At 42.7% G+C, this 18,739-nt stretch overlaps 1 protein-coding gene across 2 annotated transcripts in view; it reads left to right on the top strand.

The window, feature by feature from the left end:
* roraa (RAR-related orphan receptor A, paralog a) overlaps positions 1-18,739 on the top strand; it is a 208,796-nt gene that overhangs the window by 180,463 nt on the left and 9,594 nt on the right. For both annotated transcript variants that reach the window (XM_088297795.1, XM_088297796.1), the window contains one exon: positions 17,247-17,332. In XM_088297795.1, coding sequence (XP_088153921.1) covers positions 17,247-17,332 — 86 coding nt within the window. The remainder of the gene's footprint in view (positions 1-17,246; positions 17,333-18,739) is intronic.

Here is an 18,739-nt window from a genome sequence, read left to right as displayed (position 1 = left end):
TTAAATTTCCAATGAATAATGTAGAGGGGAGGCAACACGGCATATTTTTTACAGTACATGTTAGCACTGCACTTAACGAGACGACATGCTCTGGCAAGAATTTCTACTGTTTCTATTGAGCACGATATTGCTTATTTTTGATTGTTAGTTGAACTTTTAAAGAGTGAAGTCAACCCCCAAAAATGTACAATGAAATACTCTATGCGTCTTAACTAGTCTGAACATGGCATTCTGATGAATTGTGTTTTGGGACTTAAGCCGCAAAATCCAGCCGTTTTTATCCAAAATCCAGCCATTTTGTCCCTTCTGTCGACTGAAAATGAATGACAGTTGTTCAGGGCTCAAGTAACAACCAATCATCGCTCAGTTTCAGAAAACAGGTGAGTCGTGATTTGTCTCTGATGTCATTTTCCATTGACAGATTTGACAAAATGGCCACGCACTGAGATGGCTAAAAATGAGTGGAATTTGCAGCTTAACTCATATTGCGCAAATAATATTAATATTAATTTAGACGAATTGAGGTGCATAGAACATTTTATTGCAAATAATTTTGGGGGATTGACATCCCCTTTAAATGGTACTGTTTAGTTGATTAATGCCATTTAATTGTGTTTTGTATTATTATTTTACTCAATTGGCCAGTCTTTTTTTTTAAGTTGTACAGTTTATTTATATTATTATTATTATTTATTATTTTCGGTGAAAACATTCTATTTGTAAAAGAACAATTAAAAAAACAAAAAGTCTTACAGGAACAACGTTTGACATATTTTAGAGAAAAGCTTTTTAAATGTACAAAAAATGCATTATTTTCTCACAATCCGTTGACAATCCATAAAATCTTAGAAAGGTAGATGAATCATAATCTTAAAACTTTTACATTTGTAATCTTACAAGAATACAGAGAGATTTCTTAAGGAAAAAAGGTTTGAATTACAAGAGAATAACGTTTTATTTTTTCATAAAAGTTTGTTTAATCATCTTTTTTCGGAAAATAAGGCGTAGTAGTTTTTTCTTCAACCTGTGATAATAATCTCTTTTTTTTCTTTCAGCAAAAAGTGAATTTAATGATTGAATAAATAAATAAACACATTTTCTGTAACAATTGCACCAGTAGTGATAAGTGCATTTAAGAAAATTACGATTAGAGTTTTTCTTTTTTCTTTTTTTTTTCACTTTTAAAAAATACTATAAGATACTTTGTCATTATTTCAAGGCGTCAAAAGAGTTAGGGGTTAAATGCAGATGAGAGGAACATAAGCACCTCTGATGGTTGCAGCCAAATCAGTAAATCCTTTATTGTAATACAAATTAATTTGTTGCTACTGATTGTTCGAAAAAAACCTCAGAAAAGAGAACCTTGATAAAAAAAAAAAATGCATATTAAATCGCAATCACAGTATTGAGGGAGAGAGAAAAAACATATTTTTCAAACTGGTTCAGCCCGAAGCAGTGCAACAAAGGCAATCCCCCCACTCAAATGTTTCCAAGGCATCATACAGTTGTTGGTGACGCGTGAGCATCTTAACTCACACCTCCGCTTTGGATAAAAGAACCGTCATATCAATCAGCCAGTAGTGAATGTGCATTTTGAAATTCGCTCAAAGAACAACGTGAATTGAAGAGAGTTGGCAACCTTTTAACACGCACCGGCGCCGAGAGTCATGTTCCATTGTTTGACAGGTCGCGAGGTTAAAAATAACGGCGCTAGCAGCAAATTAGACGTATCATTTGGCTTCTAAGTGAGAGATGAATCTTTGCGCGGATGCTCCCGCCATGCCGTGACAGCGGGGCGATACATCAGCATGTCTTTCTCATAAACTACAAATGGAATTGTAAACAGATGAAGCAATTTCACACCAAAATGCATTCCGGCTGCAAGCCACCGAGTCGCCATACACATACGGTATAGTGTACTGACTGTACGTTGCTGTCCCTTGTACTCTCTCCAGCCAGACTCCATAAATCATCATTTGGGCCGCTCGCTGGGTTATTGCTACCGCTTAAAGTCGGCTCTCAAAAGTGTTTTATATGGGGGTTTTTTTTATCTGATAATAAATCTGACGTTATTGCGCTCATGCGGCCGGGACCACAGCCGAACCTGCCGCCTTTTATTACGACACGCATCAAGTTTGATCATAGTCTGCCTTTCCAACGACAATAATGCTGAATTTTACGGCCACTGTCACAGAGCTATTCATTTAACAATATGTTTATATTCATACTTGTAGTTTGGAGCGGTGTACAAGCACATATACGGTTCAGTATATTGGTGACTTCATTTGGTTTCGTGAGAGGTGCAATCTATTTGAAACGGCTCTCGGGGCGGTGCAGTGCAACAACAATAATGGATGTATTGTTGAAGTCGTCGCCCTGTGGCATTGTCAATCAAAGCTGTGCATTATTACCTATGTAATGGAAACCTTTTCAATTGAATGTTGTAATCCAAGAGTGTCAAATTCCTCTTGGTGGCAGGCCACATCGTTGTTAGTTTTCCTGAGATGGCTAATAGATGTTGTTGCTAGGGTTGCAAAATTCAAGCATACAAGTAGGGGGGAACTTTTCATGGCAATGAAATTTACTCAATGGAAGGCTGGGTCTCAATAGGGAGTCAGAATAGTTTGTTTTTTAGCATAATCATGACTAAAACAACAACATTTCATGCAGATACAGTCGTTGTGGTAGATTCATGCCAGAATTTGATCATTGCGTTGCTAATAAAGATTAGGATGTTCACATTTAAGATGAATTATGATACCCTGTCATTTGTTTACCATTACAATTACCCTGAATTCCCTTTTAATTATTCTATTCAAAACTTCCGGTGTAATTTCCCATTAATTTATTCGGTGTGGTGAGAATGCTTGTCATATCTGTTATTAGTTGAGAAAAAGTGCAGCCTTTTTACATGTTTTCTGCCAAAAAGAAAAGAACAAACCCACAAAGTAGGCACTTTATTTGCCGTAGAGGACCACATAAAGTAATGTGGGGGACCGAATTGGTCCCCCGGGCCTTGGGTTTGATGACGGTAAAGGACCTTATTTCCCAGATTCTGCCATGCGATGTCCTCATAGTTTCACTCGGGCAACATTGGCGTAACACATCTTGTCAAAAGTGAGGGATTTAAAATGAAATGGCTAAAGAAAGTGCGGTGACAAGATGTGTGGCGTCCACATTTTCCTTCACGTTCTCAAGTTTTCGGAGTAGTATGCAAAAATATAGTTATTCTCTGTCAAATGTATTTTTTATTAATATGTTTGTATCCCTGGAATGGATGAATTCAATTCACATTATTTCCGATGGGAAATATCGCTTTGGTTGGGACTTTCTGGAACGGATTATCCCAAAAAACAAGCTACTGCAATGTTGAAGCAAATTCTCTCAAGTTTTCTTCAACACGGACGGGAGTTACATGCCTCCGGACCTGCTGAATTGTTGGACTCAACTTTCCCATGTCATTCAATAGCCAATAGCTCTCACGGTGGAGTGTCTGTTAAGACGGTAAATGTAGGATTCTTGTTGCAGCACGGTAAGTAAACCCATTTCCATTGGCTCCTCCGGTTAAAGGTGAGGTGTAGTGTTCGCCTTTTGAATACTGTATCGCCATCGTTAGGTTATCGCCAATTCACTCTGTCACCAAACCAAATAGAGGAAGGATGGTCTTTGTCTCATGTTGTGTCTCAAGGTAATCGCATGTATTCTTTGTCTGCTTAAGAGCCACACTCTCAATCTGTCATGTAACCGCATTCACCCTTGACTTGTACGGTGACTTATTAGTCTGCATATGCACCTAGCTCGGTGCAGCCTTGACTCAATCAGCTTGACATGATTCATCTTCTCCCGCTTATCTGACAGCTATTGATGTGATACATGGATAAATGCGCTGGATTGATGGAATTAAAGCCCACCCCATTGTTCTCACGCTGTGCATCCCTGACACATGTGAGACTCATGTCTCTCATTAAAGAAAATAAATGCTTCAGGCGTCCTCGCTGCAAAGTTGTCAAGTTTAGTGTGTGTGTGTGTGTGTGTGTGTGGGAAGCGACTGCACTTGTTTCCCCTTTCTGTAATCTCCCCCCACCTCTTGCACAATGGATTTAGCCCGGCCTTGAATGTCGGGAGAGTAGAGTGCAAATTGCAGCTGACTCCAAACAGCGGAACATTTAGCCTGTTGACAGAACCCTGAGCATGTGATTGAATTATACAAAGGCATGCAACTATCGATTATCTGATGACTTTTCAGTGTCTGGCAAGCGAAGAAGACGAGCTCGCAACTGTAAACAGCTGAATTATTGAGGCATCTTTGTATTTTCCCCTCGGCTCTCCCTCTCACTTCACGTCGAAGCCACTAAAGAAATCAAACCTTAAAACTGAGACACTCTCCTTCCACTTCGGCACTTGGCTGCGCATGTACATTTTTGTCGCTAACTATATTTGGGCTCCACTGGAGTGGATTAAGAATTCTTTAGCACAAACCCACCGGATTCTGGGAAACATAAAAGACGAGACTTTTTGCATCCATGCTATACAAATAATTGCAGGTTTTCGATGGAGTGGAATTTCAAGCACCCATCTATATGGGAGAGTGTCGGCTTTGATGTACAAATCCACAATTCATGGGGGATTAGCACCCCAAAGGTTAGCGCTTGCTAATTACATGAGATTGCATATACATATCGAACAAGGCAGCTTTAATAAATGCGAGGATTCATTAGCGTTTTGATGAGCAGACGTGCATTTCGATAGCCTCCCGTGCCCTCCCCTGTACACTTTGTCTGAGCTTTTGTCCCTTTTACAAACAGCCTACCTGGTGCAATATAATTTGGAAGATGCATCATTGAATGAGATTTGTGCAATCCTATAAATGAACCTCTCAGAGTCTTCCCAAAGCTCCAACTGCAGCACTCTTCTCTTTTACTGTATTTGGCTTGCAGCACTCACTGCCGCATTACCATAATCCTTGGTTCCCTTCCACAAACCACCACTGGCTAAATGAATCTATTATTTTTGCCCACAGCCGTAAAGATGCAACAAAATGCAATGTATTGCACGAGGGGGAAGAAACTTGAGATCATATTGAGATGTACGTTTTCTTACGCGAGTCTTTGCAGGAGCAGTTTGCTTGACCTTCAGTAATCGGATTGTGTAAGCTTCAAAGGTGGTGTGTAATGCGTAACGTTTGCTTCAGTTCGCTGCTTTTTTGTTGACTCCCCTCGTGACCCGAGAGCAGGCCTGGTCAACGCGGCCTCGTGTTTCCCTACCGCCTCCCTAAATTAAACATCTCCGAACGGAGGCAGGCACTTGCACCGCCACAGGAAACACTTTTTCATCTCTTAATGAATGTGCCTGAGGGGGTCCCGCAGGGGGCTTCACTTCACCCCTCATTAGGCAGGGCGCTGCCTCTTCCTTCATGCTGCCAAGCAACCTCCTGAAGAGGGGCATCCCACTTCATCTGAACATCCCACGCTCCCCTGCCCGGGTGGAAGAGTGGACAGCCCCGCTCACCCCCCTCGGCCCCCTCCGCCCCCCTCGCCTCGGCCCCCGCAATCTCCTCTCATCACAACGCAGCTCATGTTATTGTTGCAGAGCAGAGTCCGCGCTCCTAATGACATTTTAATAGCCTTGTTTTGTCCGATGTGATGTGATTTATCGCTTTACACACACTCCTCCGTCCGTGTCTTGTTTTTTTTTTCTGAATTGTGAAAAGTACTATTGTGCTCACGATGAAGGATCTGTGAAGAGGTTCGCCTCTGGCTGAGAAGTGGCTCATCTCAGCGGCCCATAGTGCGGCGCAATTACGTTCATGTGGAAAATATTGACAGCTCCCTGTCAGTGACGCAAAATAGAAAGCGGACAATTCACGGCTCTTGTGAGGCAAGCACTAAGCCAAAGGGGCAAACACTGACGGTCAGCTGACTCCCAGAGCTGCTGTCTGGGAGCCCAACAGGCTGGAGAGCTGATTATTCCCGGGCTTTTGGGATGGCTTTATGCAATCATTAATCTTGGCACTTGTTTATTTGCCAGGGATTAACGTCGCGTGGTGCGTTTAGGGACAGTCAGACAAGGCTATTGTTCACCTATAAGTATCGTCACGCGCTTAGGTCTTCCTCTGTCAGCAATGCCTGCAAGGAAGTACTACCTGAGGTTCGCACGTGGCTTCTTTGTCCTGCCGTGCTCGGCAAAAGCAGAGGAAATGTGGCCGCCATGTCGAAAGGGGTCTGTGAACTCGGCGTGGCAGTCAGTCCTCGCATACCCTCGCCGTCTAGGAATACTTTTATAAACAAGCTACTGCCACAGCCGTCACTTCTACATGACAACCAACACGTCTATGCGGTGGCCATGTTGGATGTGGCTGAGCCTGGCGTCTATTGCAGTGGTGGGCAAACTTTTTGATTGGCGGGCCACAATGGTTTCTAAAAATTGACAGAGGGACCGGACCAGGAGCAGATGGAGTAGTTTTGGTAACCTCACCTCATCGGAGAAGAAAAATACATTTAATTTTAAATGAAAATGAACAAAAGCATTACAACAAAATATCTGTCTTCGACACACCACAATATTTAGAGTATATAAAATTAACAAGGTTTATTCATTTAATTTTTTTAAAATTTGGCGGGCCGGATTAAAACATTCAACGGGCCGCATGTGGCCCCCGGGCCTTAGTTTGCCCACGGCTGGTCTATAGTGTATCTAGTTTCGTCATCATAGTAATTTCATTTTTAGCAGCATCATCTTGTACAATTACACGAGTCATTCACTGGCTCATCATGTACTGTTCATTCCGTCATTGGGCAGCATCCTCGCCAATAATTCATAATTGTTTATGAAAGTTGATATCTTCAGTATATATTGTTTTCGTATACTTGTCTATAGACCAGGTAGATAACGTGAGCAGGATTGGGGAAACTTTCCTTCCAGCACTTGTGGCGTCCGGAAAGGTCGGCCGCGTCTAGTTTCAGCTTTATCAGAGCTGTGGATCTCGAAGCAGCAGGTTCAGTATCCCAGCTAATATAACAAGGCTCATTTGTCTCAATCACACATTCCTGGTCGGATCAGATGGCCATTGATGGCATTCATCTTCTCTGTCCTTGCTCACTCTCTTTCAACTGATGAAAATCTTCGAGACCTTCAAGAAGAAGGGTAGAGATAACACCCAAAAAAGTAGCTTGTCTTGGAAATAAGCAGTTGATAAAGTTAATACAGTGTTAACATAAAAGGAAAAATGGTCATTAGATGACCACATTTTAGTTTCTGCTATTATAGTTTTACAGGTGGTGCTTTTCCTGCTAAAATGTGCAGACTTTTTTGGGGAAGTCAAGTGATGTGTTGCAAAACAGTAAATAGCATGTCCAATAATTTAAAAGTCAGCATAAAAGTTCTAAAAGTTTCTTACCCGTTTTGTATCTTCAGTGGCTCATTATTGTTACATTGTAATTATTTCTTTTCTTTGGCTCATGTCTCGCCACTTCCTAGAGAAACAGGAAATCTGATTAAAAAAAAAGAAGAAGAAAAATGCTGGTAATATACTTTATTAGCCCGATACCGATACTGGTATTGGTAGTTGCCCAAATTATTAATACAACGTATATATATCATTATTATGAAATTGAATTAAATCATTCTCTAATGGAACTTTGTCATTGTTTTCTTGCTTTATGGTTGTTTATGTTTGATTTTTATTACATACAAGATTTTATTTCAAATGTGTTTTATTTGAGCACTATAAATAAAGTTGAGTTGAGTTACTCTAACATATGTAAAAATGGTCCATAAAATAATCTTACTCATGAAATTGCTCATAATTAGCAATGCAATGATAACCTTTAATCCATTCATTTGATCCATGAACACATGTGCGGCGCTGAAGTCAGATCACATGGAAAGGATGAGTCGCTTCATGGCTGCAGGCGTACGCTGAGCTTCCCCCCTTGGTTGGGGCGAATGACAACCGTGATTACTATGTGGCCAGTGCAGCCCGTCTGTGTCATCGGGAAACATGTTTTCCTAAGGAGACCACAGAGGGACAATTACTGTCCGCTGAAATATTCAGCCTGCTCGCCATGTGTGTTCTGGCCACGTGCCTAAGACCCACTGACCCCAAGCAGCAGCATGAGAGGGGACCTCTCATGGTCCCTTTCCCTCCCCTCTGCATGCACTATAACTGAATGAGGCACTCAAGTACGTACTTTGCAAAGAGAAAAAAAAACACACACATACTTGTCACCCTTTGGGCAAAGAAGAGACCATGCAGGAAATTGTACGATGTAAGTTTTGATTTTCTTTTTGTGAACTAGTAGAAATATCCTGTTCAAAACCCCACAGCAGAGTTTTGGTTGTCTTACAGAAATGCATACTAATACAGCAATTAGAGAGGGAAGCAAGTTGTACAGCGTGGCAGTGGAGAATTCCCTCGTGAACGAGTACAAGGCTCTTTGTTGTTATGTAAAGGTTTCTGCATGTAATTGCACTGGATGTTTTGAAGCGTTCATTATTTATATATTCCTGTGCATTTCCAAAGGAGCCCAGGCTGCTGTCCCCTCGGGGAGACGCGAGTCGAAGGCGGACGAGTGTTTGGTACACAAGTGAAGGTGTCTCACTTCAGCACCGGACCGCAAAATCAAAGCGTTGCGGTGGCCACGGCTTTATAGTGCAAGTGGTCAAGAGTAAAGCGGTTCACATGACGTTGGCTGAAAGTTTGAAATTCAAAAGGCAGCGGCGTCAGTCAATCAGTCGGCTCCTGTGTGAGTTCAGCCTCAGTGAGTCGGAGTTTCTGTGCATCACAATGCCTCCGCAAACACCAGCACAGCAAATGCGCACGCATATCCAAATATATATATATATATATTTATATATATATATATATATAAATTTATATATATATATATATATAAAAAATATTTATATAAATTTCTTTTTTTATCCCATATAAAATCCTTGTAAGCGTTTAATAAAAGCTATAACTTTTACTTCACAAACAACACACAAACATTTCTTGCATACATTTTCTGTAGTTCAATAAATAAGGTGAATCTTTCATTATAAGGACCGATGTTTTACTGAATTTTCACATTTATTTTGTTTTGCAGATTAACAAAAAAAATTATTTAAGAGCTTGGGCAATTAACAAAGATGGCCGACCAAGGAGCATGCTCAAGGATTTAACAGCGATCAGTTATCAAGTTTTTGGTTGCTGAAGGGTGCAAACCAGTTGAAATGAATGAATGTCAATTGCGTATGGTGCCCTTCAGACTTTCACCTGTAACGAAAAGCACAAATTTTGAGTCAAAATTGTTGTGAGCAATTGGCTGGGACATCAGTCCAAAGATTTTTACGCTAAGAAAATACGGAAGCTTGCGCACAGATGGCAAAAGTGTGTGAGAATGCGGGGAGACTACGTTGAAAAATAAAATTAAAAAAAGTACGCTTCTATCTATATTAAAAGTCCTCATACAGAAAAATTTAAAGCCAGAGGACTAGTAACAACCTCACAAGTACAAGACGGGAGAACATGCAAAATCCACACATGACAACTAAAGCTGAGATTTGATCCCTGAACCTTAGAACTGTGAGGCAGATGTACCAACCACCACCCACCATGCTGCCCATGTAAATATTTGCTCCATATTTATTTTAGTCAGCTCTTGTGGCGCTCTCTGACTAACTAGGGGCTTTGAGAATGCTGTCGACACATGGCGTTCTGCTTTCAGCGCAAACAGCGTGAGTCTCTCTCCCTGCTGGCACACACAAACATGCGGAGCGTGTCCTCGGGTACCCGGCGCAATGGTGCACCCTACTTGTCTCTGGCATCTGAGACGAGAAACGTCTGGAGTATGGCTGGGCAAGCCAAATGTAAACCTGATTTTGATTTGGGCTTTTTATGATCATAAAAATATTATAATTGCAATATGTAATTCCTGCATGGTGAACGCACGTAGGTTATTTTGCTTTTCCCAAGCGTTCGGTAATTTAAAAATACGTCTTTGAAAAATTAGTTATATTAATAATAATGATTTTAATAAGAAGAATAATCTCAATATCAATCAAAGTTATCTTGGCTATTAGCTCAAATGACGCGCTATCTGAGAGTCAATGGGTACTTCGGACCAGGTGGGGCCAGACTAGACAGGGAGAGGAGATGTCTGTCTCGCACATGCCACTCGTCATCGTGCTCGTGCGTCAATAAATCGTTCTGTCGTCAACCTCCCCTAGAGCGCAGGCCCGCACACTCCCCGTCAGGACCCTCGTCGATCTTTGCCACGGCGAAACGTAAATTAACAGTAGCTTGGGGATCCTATAACTCGTGTTAGCCCCTTGTTGAGGATGTCAGAGTGCTCTTCAATAAAACAGTCAAGTAAATACAGGGGGAGACATGCAGGGGGAAGCACTGCTTTGTTGTACAGGCATCTGGCGCTGGGCAGTGTTGAAATATTAATAGGCCTCACACACAAACAAACACACAGCGATGCACGCATGGGTTCATCCAAAAAGCAGCCCAGGGCAACAGCCCAGACGTTGAGTCGAAGCAAAGTCACTGCATGCGCTATGACGGCAAGCATCAAATAAAACATGTCCGCAGCATGACGGGTAATCACAGCCACGTGATTGGAGGGAATTAACGGGATGGAGCATGCATGGGGAATGTGTCAATGATATCTTTCCTTCCGCTAATCCCCTGTAGTCCGAATATTTGGGATGACTACGCCGTGGAAGCATGTTGAAATGATGATGATGATGATGTTGAGTTGTGAGCTTCAGGTAAATGTGCCTGCATGCGCTGTTTGCTTTCCTTTGCGCTCCAAAGCAGCAAATGCCATTCCAGCAGGTCTGTTGTAAATATGCCTCGGATCCATAAACAAATAACGCACACGTTCTGCCTGCGTTGCGTGCCACCAGTGTCCTTTGCCGCTGACATTCATGTAACCTTTGTTCTGCTGCATAAATGGAAATAAATACAATATCCTGCGTTACGCAACAAAAAGAAGCGGAATCATCGTGAGATTCGATTGTCATGACTGTGTGTGGTCAGTAAAGAGTAACACCTGATCCTCCAAGTTCACTCCAAAAATAAACTATAATAAACCCGAGATTACTTATTGTAATACCAATTCTTTTATTTCTTGTGTTTGTAAAAAAAAAAAAAAATACATAAGAACAGGACCAAAACATTACCTGATTTTTTAAAATCGTTCAGCATTATTGCATATAATGATGGCAGAACATCGCCTACTTGAGCACTTGCCGGCTAGTTTAGTTCCCCCGCCCCCCCCCCCCGGTTTCTGTGTGCAAATGCTCTGTTTTTATTATTTCATTTCTTTCAATCAGCTTTTTGTGCAATAGTCTAGGGAACAGGCATGTGAGGCTTCTCGGCATTTTTGTGATGTGGTCGCAAAATATTATGAAAGGAGTAGAATGTATTAACACAGTTTATGTGATGAAAGAATTGTTAATCTGCTCATATTGCTGTGCCCAGTCCACTTCCTTACATAATCTCTGACATGAGCCCGCTGGCTTGCGTCATGCTGTCATTGACAGATGTCGCGCACACACAAACACACGCCGGGAATGAGGCAAAGGTCTCTCAGACGTGGTGTTTTGACAGTGAGCCAATGAGAGAAAAGCAAGGTGACACTACACAGTAAAAATCCTTCAACCTTTATTGTTTAAACATTAATCATCAGACGGGAAAATTATTTAATGGTCCAATCGGGGAATGGGTGAAGCTCTCAGCATTATGACAGTGGCCTGAGCACAGGGCTGGAACGTTAGGGATAATCTTAATCCTTCAACGTCGCCAGTACCAGCGTTCAGTTGGGAGAATTTTAGACCAAGCACTCAAAGGCCACAATGTTAGCTGCACCCAATCTAATGAGATGGTGTCATATGCTGCCATATTTTACTTATTTTGTTACTAAATAAAATCATTATATATATATATATTTATATTTATATTTATATATATTTATATATATATATATATATATATATATATATATATATTAATTATTTAATTTCATTCATTATTTTAATTATAATACTTCCCCATGTTTTGGATAACAAACTGCTAGTCGACCAGCATCATGCAATGAATGTCGACTTTAAAGGTTCGACAGTATTTTATACAAGGCTCGCTAATTTTAGTTGATAGCGTATGCACATTAATTGGCGTAGAAATTACTTCACCATTTCACCAGCGTTTCAAGATATTTCTCATCTTTGCATTTTCCATGATGTCACTGTACATCTGTAAATGAAGCATTAATGTGCCTGCAGGGCACTGGAAGGGAATATTCTGTCCAACATTGTCTGTCTATGCAACGTCGCTGCTAAAATGAACTTGACAGGCCCCTCTAAGCTGTGAGTACGCGTTTGGCAAATTGTTGTGGGTGTTAGCAATCAACTGTCACTCTCGCGCCCTTTGATAATGGCGTGTACTTTTAGCAGCGGGCAGATCTCAGGGCTCCGGAGAAGACAGTGAAGGTCACCGGGTGAACATGCAGAAGCCACGCTGGCCTTTTGTACATGCGCCTTGAGTGACGCGTCATCCTCCTCCGAGGAAGCGTCGAGCGTGCTGAATTAGTGTCCTTGAACTGCCCAACCACACAAAGAACGTGCCTCCGGACCGACAGTCTCAGAACGTTTGCATAGCGCTCGCTAGGATTGAACGATTTGGGAAAATAATCTAATTGCAATTTTAATTATTTTTTGCCCCTCAATATTACGATTGCGATTTAACATGCGGTTGTTTTTCCGAGATCCTCTCCCTCATTATTTAACACACAAAACCAATAAATTAATCAGCGGCTAGATAAATCAAACCGCCCGTCCTGCCCTCGTGGTCAATGGCGCCACAGTGTGAATTACACGTAATTTGGGCATCTCAGCAGGTATCTTTGAAGTGGTCTGCTCACAGAGGCCATCTCGCAGTGCTGTGGGGAGCGGCGGACTGCTGTGCAGGGTTTGAGCGTGGCTGCCCGTCAAACCGTGCCGAGCTTTGATGTCGTAAACAGAACGGGCAGAGGCCGGCTGGCTGGCGGGGAGGCGCGTTGAATGGGATCAGTGGCACTGCGCTGGTCAAGCTCAAAGCAGCCAGCAGCAGCCTGTCTCACACCACAAGGCACTTAACACAGCGGCTCCTGTCAATAATTATTGACTGTCAGACTAGGAGTGCTTATGAGCGCTGGCCTTTTTTTGTGTGTGACTGACTGACCCTGATTGAGTTCTACTCAAGTGGTCCTTCTTAATGTTACGGAACAAGACAGCTTGCGCAGTCACAGGTTAACTACGCGAATGCATTCATACCACTTTTTCAGACCGAGTACGAGTATTCACATTTGAGTGCTTACTGATCCAGAATGCTGCAAAGACTCATTTCTCTCAAGCATGGCATATGTTTCACTCAAATAAAACGCAGAAAACTTGTCATTACCAACATTTGAACATCCAACTAGATCCTTGTGTTACTACCGCTCTTCTTCTTGATAATACCACAAGTTATGATTAAAACATAAACTGTGACAGCACCTCAAAAGTGGTACTTCATCACATCATCACTTTGTACTCAGTACTGTACGAACGTACCGATACCGGTATTGGTCCATCCCAAGTTAAATGTTATCGCAAACATGTAGTGTAAGCACATTTAGCATTTAGACCTCCTGAATCATAAAACTGAAGAGACCAGACTGCAGACGTACGCTTAGACTAAATTATAATAACAATGATCAATGGCCATAAGCCAAATGAAACAGCCAAGATAAGCCGATTGGTAAATGATATGGCTCTGAATATAAAACGTGTTGTGGTAAATACTGTTTCATTTCAGACTTATACATGGTGATCAAATGCATGATGACGAATTGCAAATGGAGAAAGATGACTTGATAGCTGCGTTCGTCTCAGATTGAGTCTAAGGACAAATTGCATCTGTAATCCTGCCAACGCTAAATTTTTATGATCGATTTGGGGAGTTGTTTTTATATAATTAGCGATTAATTGTCGCGAAACTTCGTAGATGACATCATGTTTCTTGTTTATACTTCCAATTGGCAGAGACTGACTCAACTGTAATTGTGCTAGTTGTATCCAAGTTGCACAAAAGTTTGGCTCTGTTGTTTCAACACACAATTATCAACTATCGATTACACACGATTGACAAAATTTTTAATGATCAATTACTCAAGGTAGGACGCTTTGCATTATCATTTATAATCAGTAGTCTGTATTGTTTACGTCCATCAATGAACCCCAGTTGAGAGGTCAGACTGGCTCTTTCATATCAAACTCATCCAAGCATGCCTTTGTCCTCCCCAAATTGTTCCCAAAAAGTGGAAAGCACAGATCTATGTTATCTTTTCAATGTTTTGACAAATTAAGATCCAGGGTTCATGTCCAATTTATGACAGACGTGTATCACATGACGTTTTTCTCCATGTTTGGATTGTGCCTTCATGGTGTGTTTGATTTCAAATTGTATTCTCCTTTTCCTCTCCCCTGCACCTCTTTTGGAAAGCAGCTTATCCCAGTGTGGAAATAACTATATGTTCAGACAAGGAAGCACAGAGCCTCCCTCAGCTGGTCCAGAGACAAACCTTTTTTACTCTTGAGTGCTCTCCACATCCAGCAGCTTATGCAGCGCTGGACTGAGAGGGTGTTAACCGGCGAGGATGTGTGCACTGAGGGCCTTCCAGCTGCAGATAGCGCTTTTGTTTGCGAGGTTTGCTTTTGTGTGTGCGCACCCCGCCTGGCCTGGCACCGACGTGCCCCGTCTACTCCCACCGCTTTCACCTGATGTGGCACGGCGTCAGGCCCGAGCGAGCACCCGGCCAGCTCGGCTTCTTGCGGGGAGATGAAGGCATCTCGTTGCGTGAGGGGTTGGGGGGGCTAGGAGCAGTCTAAGCCTGGAGCTATCGCAGGCTGGAGCTCAGAGCCAAAAACCTGTGGGCCAGATCGGGTGGGTGGAAGCCTGGCTTAGGCAGGCAGAAAAAGGGGGGGGGGGGGGGGCATAGCGGCGGCCCTGCACTGCCACCCACTGGCACGGGCCTGCCACTGCACCCTTTCGCTGGCCACAACCACAGCTAGTCATAATTATAGCACGCTTCAGTTGTTGTGAGTGCATGTCAGAACAAATTATGTAAGTAATGAGGCTGAAAATGCTAAAGGAGTCGAAACACACTGCACTGTGAATGCTCATGCGGGGAGAACACAGAAACAAACAATGGAGAGCACTCACACGGCGACAGGCCCATTTGCCATAACGAGCGACCGTTCACTATGAGGGAAAGATTAATTATGAATTAACCCTCTCAGATAGGGTTTCAAAACCCGCCCCCCTGCCTGGATTTCACAATAATCTGTGCCGGCGAGGTGCATTGCCCTCCGCCATTGTGTGCGAGAATCACAAATGGCAGGACGTGTTGTCTGGAGGAGGGTTAATTGTGCACCATCCACCACTTGCTTTTGTTCATTCTGCTAAAATGTAGGCTAATTCCATGTAAACACGGCCGGTCTTGTTGACTTCCAGCAGTGCGAGGAGAACAGACGCAGACTGGTGAATGAATAGAGTGTGGCTATTAGTTAGTGGATTAGAGGCTCTGTGTTAAGGGTCTCTCCCGGGCAGGCCTCGGGGACAAGGTTGTTATCCACATGACGCACTGCAGGCTCCTGGGCGGCTGATTAAAATGGGCAGGGATCTGTGGATTGAACCCGAAAGTACTTGTGAAGTGATCAAATCGGCATCAAGAGATTGCTTGTTAAGGTGCGCCAGGGTTGTAAGGCGCTTGAGTAGACATGAGGTTTGATCATATGGAGAATTAGGCATGGCTGGAGGGAAGAGGCTGATGTAACGCTCCGACATCGCCGACGGGGCACTGCTTCATAATTATCTTCTTTTTTTTTTATTGTATCTTATTAAGACAAAATCATCATATTCCGCCTTAATTGATGCACCACTTCCCCGCGTTTGGATTGACTGCTCAAAAAAAAAGGCCATTACATTGCGAGGTGACGTTTCCTCGATTTAGATCAGATAGTGGATTTTGTCAGGGGCCGTCGTCGGGACGACGGGGTTAAGATGGGGCGGATGTTGGAGGAGGGCTGTCAGGTAGAAGATTCTGGTTGGGAGACGAGGAGGTGGTAGTTTGAAGGTAGCGTGCCGGATTGGAGCACCGGTGGCTGCAGTGGCTCATTGTAGGAGCAGTAGGAAGATTTTCTCCTTTAAATCAACGAGCCAGCAGAGAACGGATAAAGTAGGTTTGGAGTGCCCTGGTGATCAGTTCAGGGTGGACCTTGTTTAGATAAACTCCATGTCATTGATGAACATTGAGAATGGATTTGTTAACAGGAATGAAATAGCTCATAGGGAGAACTTGCTTTACGAAAACTACAACCCCCAAAATCTCCGTTCCCTCAACCGTGGGTCCTTACAGATATTGGCTCGGAACGTGCTGCTTCAGGCACTACGGATGAAAACCGTTCAAGCTGCTGATTATCGGCTGTGTTCAGAAATTGTGAGCAGAACGCGATCTGCCTCCCGCATCTCACAAGGACGATCAAACGTCCGCTTTCTACTGGAACTAAGTTTTTCTTTTTATTTTGTAATGGCTTACCTTTACCCAAATTCAGCGTCGTTGACGTTAAAGGTATAATCCTGGTGGGTTAACGCACCTTTTGGTACAGTAGATGGTTGTTGTGGAAATAAATCCTTGCTGTGGTAGTTCCTTTGACTGCCATTGTTGTTCTTCGAAACCCAAGACAAAGGAGAACAACTTCTTCATTTTGCCCTTTAAAAGTAGAACTTGTTTAAAATGAATACCTGTCTGACAATGTCAATCAAAAGTGAACATTAATTTTTGTGAGAAGTCTTTTGAATACAACGCTCGTATTGAATCTCGTTCGACTGAACTGGAGAGAGTATCTTTGAGTTTGAGTTCAGCCATTTGGATACGGTGTATCATTGTTGTGTTTTGGATGCTAATTGACATCGTATTTACAGTTTGTACTGGGCTTAAAAGTTTCTATTGCTTTCTCTCTCACATACACACACAAATTCTTGCGCACTATTGTAAATATTCCACTGAAGGTCTTTGCAAGCAAGCATTCAGAAAATGTGCGGATGAGATGTTTTTCTTTTTTTAGGTACCAACATGGAGCCATGTTGCGGGTGTTGTACAGTGACATGTGACAGCAAAAATGGATGACTTTGTTATATTTATTTTTGCTCTCTTGTTCTTTTCTCGCCCTTGCAGCTCAAATCGAAATAATTCCCTGCAAGATCTGTGGAGACAAATCGTCAGGCATCCATTACGGCGTGATAACATGTGAAGGCTGTAAGGTAAGCGTCAAGATATCGTTCCTCGCCGTTGTTACTAAAGTGGTTTGAAATCCAGGAAGTAAAGAAAGTTGCTTGTGAGACTGACACCAACACACATTTGGTCAAGCACTCGAGCGGAAATCGCAAAAAAAGCCAAATTCACAGTCTCACTTTTCCTTCCCATTTCAGGGACACGTCCACATTTTTTTTGGCTTCAGCTGCGACGCCTTCTTCCGCTAAAATGATCAAAAAAAAAAAAGGAGAGCGTTTTGAATTAGAGCAGATTGTTGGCCGCTTGCAACATTGCATTGCCTCCATTGAAGTCGTCTTTTGTACAGTTTCAAATGCACCAGACATTCACACAGTCAGGCTAGTTTTTGTGCTGAGAGTGTATTCTTGTCCCTGTGCTTGTCACCCGGCACATCATTAGCATTCCTCAGCCAGCCTGCACCTTCGCTGTTTGCGCTCGCCTGCGTGTGTGCGTGCACGTACGTTTACGCGTGTGTGTGTGTGTGTCCGCATGTAATTGTGCATATGAAGGTTTCTGTCAGCTTCTCCTCTCCCTCACAAAGACACCGAGATGAACATAACACTAAAGAATAAACTGCCGAAATATCTCTTTAATGATTTCTAATTAGTCGAAGCAGAGAGACCTTTAATGATATGTATGAGTACAAAAGTTTGGACCATAAATCATAGCGTTATTACAGAGTGCTGCGTGTCGCTGGCAGTAATAGTCTCTTCCTATAATGGCTTCCATTATAAAGCAACTTGGCAGCTGTCAGCTGTTTTCTTGTAATTAAACAGCCAATGAGCGGCTAATTAAGACATATGTGTATGGAGCAGTAGAGTGGGGCATGTTAATGATGTGCTGGAATCAATTCATTAAGTCAAAGGATGAGGAATCCGGTCGGTGTGCGATGCTTATGCGCTGCACATGCCAGATAATAATCCCAATGAAGGAAGATACCGTGTTATCGCATCGGGCCAAACATGCCACCCTCGTGCTTGGACGCACGCACGCCCCTTATCCGGATGCCAGAAATGACAGTGTCACAGCCAGAAGAATACCAGTGTCGTCATTACCCTCGCCAAGTGGTTATTTCCATTGGTGTGGGTTCAGAGATGGACTCTTTACCCTATTTGCCGGTCCGTCCGCGTCCGCGACCTGGGCACCCTTTCGTCATCATTCCTGCATCCTTATTTGAAAAATATAAGTCCTCGTCCTCGTACTTTTAAAGCGCTTCCGTCATTGCATTTTACCAGGCCGTCCCCCACGCAAAATATTAAATAACAAAATCCACTAAATCACATCCACTTACTGTCATTTCTGGACTACAAAAGACACCTGATTAAAAGCCATGAATGCAAATTTATCCAAAAACGGATTTGTGCATACATTAGCCACTTCAGACGAATTGTCGCAGA

This window comes from Idiotropiscis lumnitzeri, chromosome 6 (genome assembly GCF_059441095.1).
Source record: "Idiotropiscis lumnitzeri isolate Australia: NSW breed Sydney's pygmy pipehorse chromosome 6, RoL_Ilum_1.0, whole genome shotgun sequence".
NCBI classification, from domain to species: domain Eukaryota; kingdom Metazoa; phylum Chordata; class Actinopteri; order Syngnathiformes; family Syngnathidae; genus Idiotropiscis; species Idiotropiscis lumnitzeri.
The sequence above is the reverse complement of the archived record's forward strand: the minus strand, read 5'-3'. Positions and strand labels throughout refer to the sequence as shown.